An 18,398-nucleotide genomic window follows, 5' to 3' on the forward strand; every position below is an offset into this window, starting at 1 on the left:
ACATGTATTATCATCAAGGCACACTATATATATATTCCATCATTCGAAGTAAAGATTCAGATTCTGCTACATTTCGGAAATTAACATATTATCTGTACTTGGTTTTGGACTTAGAATACGTAAAAAGAAAAAAAATGGCTGCGCCCATGAATTACCATGCATGATAACAACCAGGGATTGTTAACGGTATCATACGGTACAGACATACGACACAGTGTAAAAAGAAAAATACAATTCACCTCTAGAAAATGTATATGTAATGTTTTACTCGTAGATTTACAATGATAGATGTGCAGCACTGCTTTGTTACACTGATTTGCTTCATTACTTGTGCGTGTTCTGAACCGGGGGGGGGGGGGGGGGGGGGGGGGGGGTCATTTTTTAAATGAATTTATGTACTGTTCTGTAGAGGACACATAATATCATGTAACGTTATATATCAACGTTCAGCTCTTACTTCAAAGACTGACTTCTCCCATAAAAAAAAAAACTCCGCAGGCTAGAAATGTGTGCTATCATCAGGTTGGGAACACTAGCCCCTAATTAGGCTATTGCGAGATCTTCTCGCTAAATGCGATTATCCATCTTTAGCGAGAAAGTAAACATTACCATAAACATGTGTTTGGGTGTTTTGATTGAAAATAATGGTAAATTCCGTGCAATATGCTGCATAAGTGTGACACATGACGTGAATTGTCTCTCTAAAATTGACAACAGTCAAGAAATTTTATTATCAATGTCGCTACGTAAGAGGGAAGGATGCTGAATCCAATGCGCACCGTGTTTTTATTTTAATTTATATAATTGCAGAAGTATCAGATATTGTAGCACTTTTTCTTTTTTCCACGTAAAACACGAAGAGATGTACTCCATGGGTGTTTCTCTCGGTTGTACGGGATATGTTTACTCTTGCTTATAATTTGATAAAGAGTGATTATCGCATTTTCATGAGAATATCTCACTGTAGAGGAAGTGTTCCCAACCTGATCATTGCCAACCTGAGGTGAACTGAGCAGATAAATGAGATGTTATTTATGCCTATGGTTTTAACTTCAATCAATCCGCTTTCATCTTACAGTTAATATTTAGTAGCAAATTGTACTTTATTTATGTATCAGTATTAAACAAATCTCCTGAGTGATGTAATAGAAAGAGAATAAACTGACACTAGTCCAATAGCTCTGGCTATAAAAAAATTAAATTACTCTATAGAATTATCCATCAGGCTAGTGAAAATTTGCATATGGGCTAGTGTTTAGAAATAATAGTAGATAAGGCTATGTTAATTTTCTCTATCCAGTTGAATATGAATGGAAATAATGTCTGATAAAAAAAAAATACGACTCATATTCTTGGATTGTTAAAATTTCACTGATAGTTAATTTTTATGACAACCATTGTATGGTGTTACAGCTAATGTTATTTAGTAGGGACAACAAGGTAGACAATAAAAATTTGTAATAGACTACAAGAATGCAAATTTATCCATTTCAAAGATACAATTTTTTTTAGAAAATAAAAATTGATATTCAGTTATCTAGGTATATTAAAATTTCAGTGCCCATTGCTACACATATGGTGTTCAAAGTTATCTATTTTTCCAATTCTCATTTCTGATATGTTGTGCAGTTGATGAAGGAAATGGGGTGAGAAATTAACTTTGTGTAGATTAAGTCTCAATGAATTAACTTACAAAATTTCAGTGTTGTCAGAAAGAAGAAAATTGTGTTTAATATTCAGTTAGTATCATACATTTGGTGTGGCTATCAGTGATTTGGTGTGGCTATCAGTAATTTGGTGTGGCTATCAGTAATTTGACAATCTTCTGAGAGATTTTGTCTACTGTCATGTCACCTCTTCATTTTTAAATAGAGGTGAGTAGGAATTCCCTTTCTTTTCAGAGCGCATAAAACGCAAGTTTGCTTTGTCTGGCAATGGCTGTTTCAAGAATGAAGCTGAAGAAGCTGGAGGGTCACCTTCAAAGTGTAGAAGTTTTCGACAACCCTAAGATTTTGCTGGAGCAATATCCAACAACACCACATATAGCTTCCGTGATGTTGCACGAGATTCAAACTAAGTTTAATGACATTGATGGATGCACTGTCCTTGACCTTGGATGTGGGTGTGGTGTTCTGAGTATAGGTTCCGTAATGTTAGGAGCTACTTATGTTCTGGGGATTGATGTGGATGAAGAAGCTTTGGAAGTCTGTCAGAAAAACTTGGATGATTTTGATATTTTAAATGTAGATTTGCTTCAACAGGACATTGTAAATATCTCCCCAAAAGATGTGAAGTGTGCTTCGGAGAACATTTTCTCCAAGAAATTTGACACTGTGATAATGAATCCTCCATTTGGAACTAAAAAGAATGCAGGCATTGACATGGAATTTGTGAAGGCTGGTTTGATGATGTCAACAAATGCTGTTTATTCTTTACACAAGTCTAGCACAAGGGAACATCTACGCAAAAAAGCCAAGGACTGGGGGGTGTCTATTGAGATTCTGGGACAGTTTAAATTTGAAATTGCAGATACCTTCAAGTGTCACAAACAAAAAGTAGTATGTATTGATGTTGATTTTGTCAGATTTGGCAATAAATGATAAATCAGTATGAATACTTAAAGATGATCTTGCCCTGTCATTTCAATCAGACACGGAAAAATGAATAAATTGCCAAATAGCATTTACATGTCTACTTATTTTTAAGTCACCTGATTCACTCCAGTCACCTCTTGCTATCCACTTTTACCTGAATTATGTGCAGGCCATTAACTGAATAGCCAGAGCAAATTTGGCACGTAGTGTAATGTATTGGTGGTAGGGGGACTATAATTTCAAGTTTCAAGCTCTTCCTTATGGCCATAGAGATAGGTCATAGAAATAGTCAAAGATAGGTCATAGAGATACATGTAGGTCAAAGAGATATGTCATAGAAATAGGCCATAGAGATAGTCAAAGATAGGTTATAGAGATAGGTCTAGAAATACAAATTGCTGATTATTAAAAAAATTTGCAGGATGTTAAACAGACAAAAAGATACATTGATGTGTTTCTGCTAACGTCCAAGTAAAAATTAGGATAGGTTGTTTGGAATTTAAATTATATTTTTGTTATGACCCCTTCAAAGAAGAGGGGCATGTTGGTTTACACCTGTCGGTCGGTAGACCACATGTTGTCCGCTCAATATCTTTAGAACCATTCGCTTGATGATAATGATATTTCATATGTGGGTTGGTTATGAGTAGAAGAGGACCTCTATTGTTTTTCAGGTCAAAAGATCAAGGGTCAATCTAGTCTGGAAATGGGAATATACTGTCCGCTCAATATCTTTAGAACCCTTTGCTTGAGTGACAGACATCAAACTTGATATACTGGTACATTCCTAAGGAGTAGATGACCCCTGTTGATTTTGAGGTCACATGGTCAAGGGTCAAACTGGACATAGGAATATACTGACCACTCAATGTCTAGAGAACCCTTTGCTTGACAGATATCAAACTTGGTACACTGGTACATCTTCAGGAGAAGATGACCCCTATTGATTTTGAGCTCACATGGTCAAGGGTCAAACTGGACATAGGAATATACTGTCCGTTCAATATCTTGAGAACCCTTTGCTTGACAAACATCAAACCTGGTACACTGGTACATCTTCAGGAGAAGATGACCCCTATTGATTTTGATGTCACATGGTCAAAGGTCAATGGTTGAACAGGACATAGTAATACATGTATATTGTCTTCTATATTTCAAGAATTATTTGCTTGATTGACACCAAACTTGGTACACTGGTACAGCATAAGGAGTAGATGACCCCTATTGATTTTTAGGTCACATGGTCAATCCACTCTTGACATAGGAAGATATTGTCTGCTCAGTGTTTTGAATTGATGATACTACCATCAATTAAATGATGTGTGTGTATAACCTTTTTCAATTTTGCACCACGGGGGCCATATGTGTTTTACAAACATCTCTTGTTCATCTCCATTTAAGTTGCTGGTACATTTACATGTCTATTTACTAGTAATAACGTATTGAACATGAGACACTAATTTTTCAGTATCAAAGCAACTTTTTAATATGATTTGTCATAGATTAACTACAAAGTAATGTCAACTCTCTAATAAAATATTTCTTCATTGATTTCTTGAACAATGTGCTATAAAAAAATCTATGGCAGGGTATATAATTTTGAGGTTCAGGTCAGGTTAGCAGAAACAGCCATTTTTATTTTAGGCTTAATCTGTGCATAAGCATTAATTAAGTTATTGTAAAATTCATTCCCTCCAGAGCAGGGGTTAAGGTAGATCGATCCTCATGTGATGTCATAGGTTTTTGCAAAAATCTTTTTTAAATTAAACTTTGTGAATGATAGAATTATATCTTTAAAGAGGTTTGCACCTGATATATGGAGTAATGTCAATTTTTTGGGAAATGTATTTTTGATTTCTACATTGAGGGAGAATTAGGAAATTTTAAAAAGAAAAACTGGGATTGCAACTCCTGTTATTGAGCTACAGTGTTCTAAGCATGACCTTTTTGCCCTTAAAATTTATTCAATTAAACTTGATTTGTCTGTTGGCATCAACACAACATAAGCAACACAAATCAATCATTACATAAAATAGATATAAATAATCATGTCTTCTAACACTACAGATAAAAAAAAAAAAGGTTTAAAACTAGTAATGGAAACAAATAATGACCTTTTTGCACTTGATAATATCAAAGTTGGGAGTTTAAAAGGACATATTAGGAGTAATGTCAATTTCTAAAATTTTACATAATTGTCAAGGTCTGATCTTACAATTTAAAATGGAACTAAAAAAAAAGTGGGGGTTGGAGATAAAAAATTTAATATTGGCGAAAATAGTGAATTTTTATACAAAAAAATCAAGTAAATTAGTTAAAACTTTTTTAAGAATCAGTGATCAGTTTGGAAAAATATGTCAACCAAGTTGATAAATTACGATATTTGAACTAGTTCCAAGTCCACCTACCTGTATCATGAATTATAAAACTGAAATACATTTAAGGAGTATAAAAATAGAAGATACATTGGATCAAACAGAAACTGTAATATCATGCAGATTTAGAACTTTTTGATTAATGAATCCTTCCACCACAAAATATAGTCTCTGCCAAATCCTTTCTAAATTTGAACGGACACCAAATTTTTCAACTGGATATGGTTCAGCATTAGATGTGTAATATGTTTTCACCAATGGGATCAGAATTGAACCATTAAATACTTAGTTGTAGCATCCTGCACAGTTGTACTCAGAATTTAGCTACCTTCCTTAAGAGGAATTTTATTCACTGGGTAAAATAAAAAATTTGGTAAACTATTGATAGTGAAAAAGTTTATAACTCCTATGCTGGTATTTCTCTACCGTATGTCTCCCTAATAGCCACTCACAATTTATACATCCCAGTATTTATAAATTAGCAATTTTTCTAAACTGTTGACATTAAAAATTTGTCATTTTAATAAGTTTTTAAAATCTATTATTCTGTTTTAAGAAAATGTGTGCAATCTGATATTGACAGTTTATGTATGTCTGACATCTTGAAAAAGGTGGCTACATACATATTTTCTTTGGTTGTTAATTGAATTAATCTATTTTGAGTAGAAATTAATACAGTTTTTCCACTTTCAACCATTGACATTGATAAGTCACATGAGGATGGAGCTACCTTAAGTTGAAAGTCAGCTTCTTTTTTACATGGCATCAAGCAGACAAATGTTGCATGATTGAAACGAGCAGAAGGTTGTCCTCTACAATTTCTACAAAATGTCCAATAGACAAGTTTGTCAAGCTCCAGGATGGATCTATTTTAAATTTTAAAATCATATAATAGTTTGCAAGCATATTCCTTTATGCTGAATATGTATGTACTTAGTCTGACATATATAGTTTATGAAGATACAAATTGTTCAGCATTTTATTTTATAAATTTAATTTTAAAAACTTTAATTATGTCCATGTAGCACTTCAACTGAGAAAAATATGCATACCTGCAAGAGAAAGGTTGGTATAGATTACGTTTAGTGCAGCCAGTTGTTATGGTAACACACATACTGTGAAGAAATTGTATGGTATCTAAACTATTGTAATAAGAGGATTGTACTGTACTGGTATCTAGGCCAAGTTTTACAGAAGGTCGTAAATTTTGTTGTTGACATAAATGTAGGCTATATGATTGATTTTAGTAAAAATGTCGACCATTAGAAATACGCACCTTAGTTAAGCATTCTAATCATTAAAAATGGTAAAATAAAATTTGAAAAATTTTCACCTCAAATCGTGTCCATGCCCTTTTAAATTCAAATTAATATCTTTTGACTAACATAGAAAAATAAAGTTATCCAAAATTGTTGAACAATAGGATATTACCAAATTAAATGAAAGATTGTTTCCTACTCTTCTTCACAAAAACTACATTATAGATTTCAGCTTTACCTATTTCATACATGAAACAATTGGTAGTTAAGATCTGATGGTTAAGTCTGTATTGAAACCATTGTAATATGCCATCTTTTGTTACCAGGAATGGACGATAGTAAATCTCTTTTAATCGTACATCAGTTATTTCAAAATATCTAGCCCACTTTTCTTTACCCTAAGGATTTACTACTGGTTTATTTAAGATCACGTACATAGGTTTGATCCTTTTCTAGTAAGAGCAAAGACTGATATTACAAGGAATCACTGGACTTTTGTATAAATCCAATCCTACTAAAGTTAACATTTCTTAAATCCGATATAATTGTTTGTTTTACAGCATTGTGAGTTACATAATTTGTTTTGATATTTAAATTTAAATTAGTGACAAAAAATTGCTATTTTCATCCAATATGTCCAGTACATGTTTTATGCCTTTTTGATACCAAGACTTATAGAAGACAATTTGTTTTTCAATTCTGAAATGTTTATTATACCATAAAGGTTGACTGACATATTCATGCCAATTTATTTTCTTATAGATATAGCACACAGCAACAATGTTGTCAACATTTTAAAAGAGCAATCCCTGAGGGGCACAAATGGATAATAATATGAATATATGAAAGAGATGTTTAGGCATTGGATAATAATGAAGAGATGATTAGCCTGCATTGCATGATGATGAAGACATGTTTAGGCATTATATAATAATGAAGACATGTTTAGGCATTATATAATAATGAAGACATGTTTAGGCATTATATAAGAATGAAAAGATGTTAAGGCATTAGGATAATAATGAAGAGATCTTAATGATGAAGAGATGTTAAGGCATTAGGAGATGTTAAACGGACTGGTTCACATTTTTTGACAAAAATATTTTTCATTTTTGACATTAAAGGGAAAGGCAACCCTAACCACATATTTGCTTTTATGAATAAAGTATGGCTTACTGATATCGTAATTGACAGTCTTTAACAACAAAAATCCTAATTGATTAACAATTAAATCAATATTAATCTATCATGTATTTTAAATTACCCGCCGCTAAGAGAGTGGCCATTGAAGTCACACCGTCTATTCCGGTTTATTTCATCATCAGCACTGTAAACATGACAAGTCACGAACAGTTAAGTTTGGAGCCGTATAGATTTGAGCCCGTTCTTTCGCAAGAAGAAATTGAGAAAAGAAGGCGTTCGATTGAGTCAAAGACAAGGCAGACGGTAAACGTTCTTCATACAAATGTCTTGAACCTCAACTTGTCATTACGCAAATGATGGATCAACAGTTTACATAGTCTTTTCTTTTCAAATGACTTGGTTGAGTCGGGAATTTCAGGGGAAAAAAACTTTATCCACATCTCCCCTTCACATTAGTGTAATTAACTGCTTGCCAGGAAGGCATTAACCTATTTATTCGTAAAATCTACCACATGCACAACTTTGATGATCTCACAGATGCTTGGGTTCATGACCCATATATAAGTATTCTAACCTTCCTGCTTTAGACATAAAACGTTCAGAACTGGATCCTGCGTGTACATATGTAATATACTTACATGCTGTATTCAGTAAGATGATTTTGAACAATGGAATATGATACTACAAGTACATGTCTTTGCTTTGTACACATTTCCTTTGCTTTACACTTGTAAGCTGTCTTGGTTACTGGGAGTACAAAACCAACAGTCTGGTACAATAGATTTACTACCAGACTGTTAACAGGCACTGTCCCTTGGTGCCCCCTGTAATCAAGTAAACAATTCACACCTTCTTTAACACTTCTACAATTGATCCTACATGTACATGTGTTTTATACTTGCATACTGTTCTTACTGAAATATAATTATACTGATTTGATTACAATTGCAATTTTATATGTATTCACATAACACTATCATTATCTGCTATCCCAGAAACTGATGTGTGAAGCTATCAGGGTTATTTTATTTATCATGTTGTTAATTTAAATCTTGTCTGTAATCAGTATTTCATATATAATTATAGATATGTGCAGTGCAGAAGTGTGAACTCTGTCAGTATTACCAGTAGTACTTCTAAATGATTGTTATTTATTTTCATTGTTATAATTAATTGCCTGTTAACATGTACATGCCCCCCGAGGGCCCTTGATTGGTGAATAAACTAATATATATATATCTAGCCATGTCTATATTTCATAACATGATTTTCAGGCAGAATTTTTCTACAGGTCACTGAAAGTATTTGGTCACCATGGACTTTAACCCTCAGCCCTGGCAGACTAGTGCAGAGACTGATCAACTGATCCAAGACCTGTTCGCTGGTCACCACACTACTAAAGTATGATACAGTACATGTAAAACTTATATAGAAAAAATAGATACCATTTTGAATTTGTTACATAGTGAAAGCTGCTTATTGTAGCTGACTTCAATTCTGCAATATGTAGATGTAAAAACTTGCTTAGTCATAATGACCATGGTGCAATTTTGTAGGTCCTAGAGTATGTTGTGTGTTTTATGTCCCTTAAAAATTCATTCATATTGAGATGTCACCAGCTGTTGTAGATGAAATACCACAAATTTATATGTATGCAAGGTGCTTAGGGCCTTAGTAGTGCTGTGACACTGGACCTTGTATTTTTTATAAAAGGTCATACACAGGGGCTAAGCCCATTTTGAGCCCAAACTCTGCTTTATGGTATCACAGAGTTCCCAAAACAGGCTTAGCCCCTTTGAGGTCATATCCAGAAGACCTGTGACTCTCCCTTCAAAATGTCCAGCATTTGGTGAAGGAACAGACACTACCTATTTTTATGTCCTTCAGTTTGACATGGACAAGGTACAAGTGGGATCAAACCCACAAGGTCCTGGAGTAAAAATCACTTTGTCATTATAACCTTGATGTAAATGAGTAGGTCCTGGTGTAAAAAAAAAATCCCATTGTCATTATGATTTTGTTTATATTATTTTCATTCACTGTAAAATGTTTAATAATTTGATATCATTTTATTTTAAACAACTTATAATAATTTTTATGCCCCTGGGATCGAATATTGAGGAAAAAATTTTGTCTGTTTTTCTGCAGTTTTAACCTTGTTAACCTTTAAAACTATGCAAGTTAGAGACTTCCTGTGTGGTCAGCTGAAAGGGGAAAAAATCAGAAGTTTCTGTGTTATATCATGTAGAGTCAAGGTCATGCCAAGGTCAGATTTTCTAGATCATGATGGAGGACATGTTTCACAGACATCTTGTTCATGCATACAAATTTGAAATGGTCCACATTTTGCCTGTTAACATCAGGTGATATTGTTTGGTTTCTCACTGCAGGAAAAAGGAAAGAGAAAAAAAGTAAAAGAGAAGAAGAGGAGACAACAAGAGGTAGCTGACAAACCCGAGAAAACTGAGAGTTCAGATGTCAGGATTTCCAGTGTTCAAAGAAAGGGGAAGAAAAGAAAACATGGAGTAGGTAGCAGTGATGACAATTCTAAAAAAATGAAGAAGAATTTAGTAGAAAGTGTTGATTCGGTGTCTAATGCAGCAGAGATGAGCTGTGATTTTGAGTCAAAAACAACAAAGAGAAAGAAGAAAAAGAATAAGAAAAACAAGAACAAATTTACGTTAGGAAATGATATAACAAGAAACCCTGGTGGGAAAAATTTCCAGAGGAAAGATATTAAAGTAAAAGAAACTTGTGAATCTGTGGAGGTACCAGTGAAATGTGAAAATGTTAAAAATCTAAAGAAAATGAAGGGAAAAGTCAACAGTAAGAAGAGGAAGCTTGCAAATGGGAATGGAACAATGGAAGACAGGGGGTCAGCTCAAAGTGTGAACAGTAAAACAAGTGAAGAGCAAAGTGATACCAAATGTGACAGTCCATCAGAAGTCAGTGTGAAGAAGAGAAAGAAAAAGAAATCGAAAACAGATACCAATAGTGAGTCCGAAAGTAAACGTTTTGACAGAAATAGGACTGATTTTCAGAGTTCAGATGGAAAGAATAAGAAAAAGACATTTAATCCAATGATACTGTCTGGTATGTTAACAACAAAATCTGAATCACAGAAGGCAGCAAGTAATGGTAAAAAGGGCAGCATCAGCGGTCATCAGGATGGAAATGAAGCCAGGAAGAAGAAAAAGAAGAAACAGAGAAACAACGATCTGGAAGAAGAAACTCATGAGGACTTACTCCCGAGGTCCCAGTCATCCCAGTCACTGAAGGAGAGGTTGATGGAGCAGCTGAATTCAGCCCGGTTCCGCTACATCAACGAACAATTGTACACCCACACCGGTCAGGAGGCTCAGGAAATGTTTACTGAGGATGAGGAAGCATTCCAGGTTTACCATCAGGGCTTCCAGACACAGGTCAACAAATGGCCTGTCAACCCAGTGGATGTTGTCATCAGAGATATCAAACAACTGTAGGTTTATACCACATCCCTGTAAATCACTGTATGTGTGCAGCTTTTATCTTGGTCATAACATTTCAAATTATACATTTATAGAAAAATAGAGACTCTATATTGGTAGCTCTACCCTCATGTGACTTATCAATATTATGGTTCAAAGGAAAACTGTATCAATTTGCACTTAATATAGTTTAATTCAATCAGTAACCAAAGACAATGTATATGTTACCACCTTCTTAAATATGTCAGCATCAGAAAGTCACACATTTTAAATAAACAATATAATATAGATATATAACAACTGGTTAAAATGACAAAATTTAAATATCAATAGTTTCATAAAACTGATACTGTGAAAATATATATAAATTAATTGCGGATATTAGGGCCGAGATCGAAAGTTCAATGTGTGACAAAAAACCGATTCAGTTTTCACCAAGATCCTCCCACCCCCCTTAAAACTAAATATGATGAATGTTGAAACGAATCGATTAACAAGTAAAAACATACAAGTATGAATAACACTCTCTATACCTTTTCTACTGTTTATTCACAATTGAAAGTGTACATTAAAACTATTAAATATTCATTAAAATGTAGTATTATTATGTGGTTTTTAACAGTCACTAGTATTTTTTCTTTTTCCACTAAAGTGTAATCGATGTCAAATGACAGAAACTTACGGGAGTTTTTACCCCTTCCCCCTAACTATTTGAATTTTGATTTTTATCTGACATCGATCCTTAACGAAATCATTCATAATAGACATACAGAGAAAATACGAAGAGTTATTGCACTTTCTTAGCATCAAATTATTTACCAAATTTTTTATTATACCCTGTGAATAAAATTTCTTCAAAAGATATATTTCTATCATACACAAAGTTTAATTAAAGATTTTGCAAAAACCTACATCACATGAGGGTGGAGAAACCTTTTTAAAAAGCTATGCTACAAGTCAAGACCAATGGTCAACGCCAACATTAGACACTGCCATGTTGGGAGCAGTGATTCTCACCATCACATCTTGTTTGAAAATGCTAGCATGAAAATATTATCAGAATAATGTTCTAATATAATTTGGATAACTTCTCTGTATTCTAGACCTCGTAACAGAGTGGTGGCCGACTTTGGTTGTGGAGATGCAAAACTTGCCAGAAGTGTTCCACAGAAAGTGCACTCGTTTGACTTGGTTGCACTGAATGATTCTGTGACAGCTTGTGACATGTCTCATGTGAGGTTTCAACATGAAAATTTAACATAAAAACTGCATAAAAGTTTTTTGGCTACTGAAATTACACATAGTGTAGTTGTACTTTTGAAAGTAAGAACAGTAGAGGAATTTGAATTGAGCTATAATTTTCCGAACTTCAGGTTCCCCTTGATAATGGGAGTGTGGATGTAGCTGTTTTCTGTCTGTCACTGATGGGGACTAACCTTACAGATTATCTCACTGAGGCACACAGAGTTCTGAAAACTGGGTGAGGAAATTGATGAGAGACTTCAGATCTAAAACTGATATTTAACAGGATAACTTCTCAATGCAGAAGAATTATAATTCTACACAGCAAAACTAATCAAACCTCTGCTTAAGTTTTAAACTTCTAGGGCATCAAGTACTGTCCTTAAGACTAGCTTTCCATTCCATATATTTCGTAATTCACCCGAAATCATTTGTAGATGCACATCACATCCAGTACTTGTCTATTTTTATCATGTCATTTTCAGTGGACAACTTAAAATTGCTGAGGTTGCCAGTAGATTCCAGAGTCTTCCACAATTCCTGCTGAAAATTGAACAGTTTGGCTTCTACCAACTGTCAAAGGTAAATGCCACAATGACATTCTCTGTCTTACTGTACTTCTTAAGTTCAAGTTGAATAAACTTAAGATAAATATTCATTTTATTGAACTTCTTTACTTATATGCAAGTTACATTTTTTAAAAATCATCAAAACTTTACAACAGCCTATGCGCGATCATAAGTTAAGATATTTTCTTAAGTTGTTTTCTTTCATCTAAATAAAAATGGTTACTCTCAAGCTGTTTCAGGACATTTTGAGAGAAAATGAAGACAACACACATTTTTAACTACTGGTACTTAAAAAGTAAAACAATTATATTTAGTAAAAAAAAATTTTTTATAACATATAAGAAGTTTTAATAGTAAAATTTTGCCAAGTGTTTATATTAAATCAATCTCTGAATTTGTAATGTGTAAACATGTACACCAGTTCTCCAGCTGCTTGAACTCTTCATAGGAGTATGCCAATTACTTCTGGCCATCATTTAGGTTACCCCAGCCAGCTAGAGGTTCAGCAGCAACACTATATATATATATATATATATAGTATTTATTTTCATAACATTTTATTTTGTACATTTATTTTTTATCACTGCAGGTAAATAAGGAGCATAGTCACATTAACAGAGGCTCTTACTTGTAGGAGTACATCTGTAGGAGTACATCTAAGTCATCCCTAATCATTATCTTTTTCTCTTTACAGGATACAACAAACAAAATGTTCTACATCTTTAATTTCAAGAAAAAGGGAAAACCTCAAGTCAAACCTCCAGTATTGACCCTCCAGCCTTGTGTGTACAAAAAGAGATAACACTCATTGATTCCTCAGGAAGAGTCGTTTTATTTGTTTAGCAGGATACAGCATTATGGGGGTTTGGTGGGTGAAAAATTTGACGACTTCAAGGGGAATGAAAGTATGTTATTAATTTTGATGGTTGTATATTGGCAATTTAAATTATATCTACTGTATAGATATAAAAAGGCTTAAAATTTGGTGGTTTTCATTTTGGAGATTTGGAACCTATCACCAAAACAGACCAAAATTAGCAACTCGCCAAAAATCACCCACAATGAGGTCTTGTTTTTACAATGGTGCAAAGAATGCAATATATGAATAAATAGTTTTAAATACAAGCATCTTTTTATCTTTTAAATGTCCATATCATCAGACTCCTCTCCTTTAGGGTTCAGGAAGTCACTGACCCGAACTCCGGTTTTGTTAATAGCCAAGATCGGTTTCATGGCTGCCATCATGCTGTTGTACAAATTTGGAAACAGAATTTCCTGAGCTGCCAGTAACTGCTTGGTTCTGTGTCTTTCCTGTAGATGAGAATGATAGAATATAAAACCATTTATTAATACCTGTCTAGTAGAATGTACTTGCTGCATAATACACAGGTAATAGAGATACGGGTGTTATAAAGAATATATGTGCATGTGTAAACATATTAAGACAAGCATAAACTAGGTTAACATAACATGACATATGATTTCTGCTAAATTTGGGGAGGGGAGAGACACGCCTATGAGCTATTCATGCCTTACTAACAGCTTTAAAAAGGTTACATAACAATATTACCTAGGTTCAATACGTTGGTTTCAAGATACATGTATGTCTGAGTTATTTCCCTTTGGAGAACTCTCGTACATAGTAAGGTGCAAAACAACTTGTTTACATGCGGGAATAGGTGAATGTGCTCAGTAAGTTTCTCATAAGCTGTTTCATCACCCAAATTTAACTGTTACATTCTACTATTTTCAAAGTGTGCAAAGAAGAATTGTAAAACTTGAAATTACCAAAATTGGGGGTTTACGTATTTAAGAGACCATTTTGCAAAATATCTCTGGTCAACTATGGTAAAATATGTTTTTTTGTTAACCTTAGATATAATTCTAAATATTTTAAAAGAAAAACTGGGATGTAAACAATTTAGATTTTGAGAATTTTTGAAAATTGCGATATTTTGTGATTTTTTCCTGAAGGATGTGAGCAGATTAAACAGCAATTGTGTATGTTTTCAATTGAATATCTTTAAAAATTCTCTCAGTAAATGAATATATATTGGTTTATGTAAATTATAGCATAATATGATGTGTTTTGGTGCATAAATTAATAAAACATGAGATTGTGCATCTTTGTGTTAAATTTTGGATTTGGGGGTATATGTGCTCTGTAGCACATAATATAAAAATAAGCCTGCTAAGGTTGGTCTAATATGGGTTTTTTAGTTAGTTTATGAGTAGTTAAAGTTATTTAGATGAAAAAAAAATTTGATTGACAGAAATTTCTAATAGTATTTACCTACCTTAAATACTTGGAATTCTTACAATATCATGTTATTCCGTTGCACCTACTTATCACATCTAGGATTTTACTTGCAAATATGGCATTGTATTTATGTTCCCACTTTAGCAAAACATTTCTTTTAATAGAATTTTATATTTCCTACATTAAATATTTAAAGAGAAATCAGTTTTAAAACATTTTATCATCTTTCCCACTGACTGTAAGAGCCACTCTGTCCCACTTAAGCATTCAAAGTTCCACTAAATGCAACTCCTACACAGGAGAGCTCTAATCTCGAAACTGGTGTATAGGGGGTAATAGATAATGGGCTCATTCTGGATTGTTATAAAAACACCTTTATGATGGGGCAAATTCCATACCTTTGGTGCTTCAAAACAAGCAGGACAATTTTCAGCAATAACTGGCAATTTATTCTGAAAGAATGAAATGGAAAACAAGTAAAGATACATGTATGCATTAACTAAAATTAACTATAAAGTGTTCAGATACTGCTATATACCAGTATTTCTTTTTCTACTTGTTAAATTGTGTTCTACCCAAATTGAAACGAAAAGTAAATGCCATAAATTGTAATGAATCCTAAGGGCCACAATGACCACATGGGGCTCACCAGTTTCTTTATGTCTGGTCTCAATAGTAACCCGACTATGAACATGTGTTTGTGAAACACAAATGCCCCCGATAATGGTCAATTCCAAAGATGGCCAAGGTCACAAGGACAAATATTTTGGTACCAATAGAAAGATCTTCTCACAAGAAATGCTCAAGTGCAATATGAGAGCTCTAATATTTACCATTAAGAAGTTATGACCAATGTCAATTTTGTAGAAGTAGGTGAAATGTCAAGGTCAACAGCCTTAGTATCCATGGAAAGGTCTTGTCACAAGGAATACGCATGTGAAATATCAAAGCTCTAGCACTTCCTGTTCAAAAGTTATTAGCTTAAGGTTAAAATTTTTAAAATGTAGGTCAAACTCCAAGGTCACAGGGTCAAAAATGTTGGTATCCAAGGAAAGGTCTTGTCACAAGGAAACTCATGTGAAATATCAAAGCTCTATCACTTGCTGTTCGAAAGTTAGCAAGGTTAAAGTTTCGGACAGAATTGCAGAATCTTTGATCTCGGGGTGGGGGAGGGGGTGTTAAAAAATACGACTGACTTTGCAAGCAAACACCTTGTGTAGAGCATTGAAAATAGCTCAGTTAATCAGAAATAATATCAAATATTCGGTTTTCTGAAGACGACAAATAGCCAATCTGAAGGAGTGAGCACTATTTCAAAATTTTAGTTTGCTTCACTTTCTTGGGGCACATGTTTGTTACAAGACTGATTACTCAACATGGAACCACATGAAAAGCTTACATCAGATAGGCAGAGATGGTCTACGGTTTATAAAAGACAAGAGACACACAGGCCTTATTGGTCACTTGAGTTAAAAGTATCACTAGTCCCAAGCGCTATGAAATCAATAATAATTTTCCTATTCCGCATATCTAAGTTAAATTCTAATATCCAGCAGCAGTATAAAACAAGATGTATTCTTAATATACAAAAGCTCCCAAAGGTACTCAAACTAATGGGAAGACTTTACATAATATATGTTTCATTAACACTATATGACTGTTTTGGTCCCAGCCAAGAGTCGGGACCCTAGGACTGCAAGATTCACTATTTTAGTTCATTTCCTTTTGCTTCTACATATGCATATAGTTTTTATACAGTACAAAATGTATCAGCAAAATTGAAGACAAAGTCTTTTATAATCACTATGGTAATGTTGCCTCCACCTTGGAACCAAAACCCCCGACCCTTTGGATCATGAAATTTACAATTTTTGGAAAGAGCTCTTTCTAAATACCTATTTAGTTTCAATTTAGTATTAATAGCATCATAGAAGATGTTTTACACATAAACAATATATGCCAAGTTTGGCCCTGCCCTTGTGTTAGAACCCCGGGGATCATGAAATTTTTAATTTTGGTAGAGACCTCCCTGCTGTTCATGACCATGCATTTAGTTTTTCTTGCAGATGTGCGGTTGTACAGAAGAAGATTTTTGAAAATTTGTCAGTTTTTACCCTGCCTCTAAGGCCCCAGGGGTGCAGGAGTCCTGAAATTACCATTTATGTCCTACTTGTCCCAGAGATGGTTCATACCAAATTTAAAAAGAATTAGAAGGGTAGTTATTGAAAAGATGTTAAAAATGTTAGATTCTTCATGGACGACACTGGACGCAGACCATTAGCAACAGATCACCTGATTAACTAAGGTGACCTAATAAACCGTTCCGAGTGAATTAAGTGGGTAAATGTGAAGAAGTTGAATACCTTTTCTGCAAAAAGTCGTAGATCTTTTTCTCTGACATACACAAAAGGCCTTATTACCCTCAAGTCTCCTTCTCTGGTTAAAAAAGTGAACATGTAAAAGTAAAAAGCAGTTATCTGTAAGCAAATCTATGAATCTGTTCATTTATTCCCCTTCAATTCATGGAACTGACAATCAGCAATGCAGCATACATTTACAAAATTTGTTAATGCCCATAAAAGATACTTATAGTACAAGAGCAAAGCAAAAATTACTGCAGCTGTCTCTTTCCTATGCATCCATTCATTATTTGTTCAATGTGTCACTTTTTAAGGTATCTACCAGTATTTTTTATAGTTGTAAATGGGATATATGGTGGATATTTCTGCATGATGAAATACTTACTCTACATCATAGTGAGCCTTCATTGTCCTCAAGATCCCATTGTGGAAGAAAGACATGAGAAAACTGAAAATATTACAATGTTGAGTCTATAAATGCAGTTTATACTAAAACAATTTCTGATGCCAGGCAGGACAGGATTGTCATCATATCTACATTTTATTTGGGAGTTAGTGGAGGCATGGTTGAATTCAAAGGCAAATTCAACACAAAGTCAAAACTGTTCATTATCAAAGAGGGTACACAAACAATCCTCAGGTAATAAAAATTGTAATGGAAAATTATTAAGTGAATTCTCAGAACAACAATTTGTTTCATATAAATGACATACACTAATACCTTTCACACAAATCATCCAAATGCTGTCCCAAAGCAAGAACATTGTAGTTATTTTTCCTGGCACAGGCATAAATCCTGCCACGCTTCATTCGACTACAGAAGCTGCAGATGGATGCACAATTCTCCAGACTCTGTGCCTGATCCATGATGCCTTCAACACAAGTGATCAATACAGGTTTTCATGAAAATACAATTCCTAAATAGAACCACTTTTATTAATTACAAAAAAACAAATTGTATCTTACTGTTAACCTTTTTTAAGTTGAATCCATATCTTACAATATGTAACCCATAATGCAGTCAGTCAGTGATTTTTCTTTTTTAAACTACCATCCCCTCCTTTTCGAGTGGGAAAAATCAAACTATTACATGTAGTTTACGACATTTACCCAGCTATATCAAGTATCA

At 33.8% G+C, this 18,398-nt stretch overlaps 3 protein-coding genes across 4 annotated transcripts in view; 2 read left to right on the top strand and 1 right to left on the bottom strand.

Moving 5' to 3' along the window:
* On the top strand, positions 1-13,774 carry LOC125679382 (ribosomal RNA-processing protein 8-like). The gene is made up of 7 exons (XM_048918578.2): positions 1-186; positions 8,663-8,772; positions 9,762-10,849; positions 11,942-12,071; positions 12,212-12,318; positions 12,566-12,662; positions 13,344-13,774. Exons 2-7 carry the CDS (start codon positions 8,686-8,688, stop codon positions 13,449-13,451), a joined length of 1,617 nt encoding a protein of 538 aa, XP_048774535.2. The 5' UTR covers positions 1-186; positions 8,663-8,685; the 3' UTR covers positions 13,452-13,774.
* On the top strand, positions 111-8,773 carry LOC125679383 (rRNA N6-adenosine-methyltransferase METTL5-like). Its single transcript, XM_048918580.2, has 2 exons — positions 111-196; positions 1,902-8,773. The coding sequence occupies exon 2, from the start codon at positions 1,935-1,937 to the stop codon at positions 2,598-2,600; it is 666 nt and encodes a 221-aa protein (XP_048774537.2). The 5' UTR covers positions 111-196; positions 1,902-1,934; the 3' UTR covers positions 2,601-8,773.
* LOC125679381 (uncharacterized) overlaps positions 13,458-18,398 on the bottom strand; it is a 17,301-nt gene continuing 12,360 nt past the window's right edge. For both annotated transcript variants that reach the window (XM_056154652.1, XM_056154653.1), the window contains 5 exons: positions 17,991-18,141; positions 17,655-17,717; positions 17,273-17,345; positions 15,308-15,361; positions 13,458-13,960 (listed from right to left, as the gene is read on the bottom strand). In XM_056154652.1, the coding sequence (XP_056010627.1) occupies positions 13,790-13,960; positions 15,308-15,361; positions 17,273-17,345; positions 17,655-17,717; positions 17,991-18,141 (512 nt within the window). In that variant the 3' untranslated portion in view covers positions 13,458-13,789. The remainder of the gene's footprint in view (positions 13,961-15,307; positions 15,362-17,272; positions 17,346-17,654; positions 17,718-17,990; positions 18,142-18,398) is intronic.

This window comes from Ostrea edulis, chromosome 2 (assembly GCF_947568905.1).
Source record: "Ostrea edulis chromosome 2, xbOstEdul1.1, whole genome shotgun sequence".
NCBI classification, from domain to species: domain Eukaryota; kingdom Metazoa; phylum Mollusca; class Bivalvia; order Ostreida; family Ostreidae; genus Ostrea; species Ostrea edulis.

Excerpts from the sequence above, each read along its gene's own strand:
- LOC125679382 (XM_048918578.2), top strand. The coding sequence starts at position 8,686 with ATGGACTTTAACCCTCAGCCCTGGCAGACTAGTGCAGAGACTGATCAA. Across the intron at positions 8,773-9,761 it reads CTGGTCACCACACTACTAAA|GAAAAAGGAAAGAGAAAAAA; the intron begins GTATGATACAGT and ends TTCTCACTGCAG. Across the intron at positions 10,850-11,941 it reads ATCAGAGATATCAAACAACT|ACCTCGTAACAGAGTGGTGG; the intron begins GTAGGTTTATAC and ends TCTGTATTCTAG.
- LOC125679383 (XM_048918580.2), top strand. The coding sequence starts at position 1,935 with ATGGCTGTTTCAAGAATGAAGCTGAAGAAGCTGGAGGGTCACCTTCAA.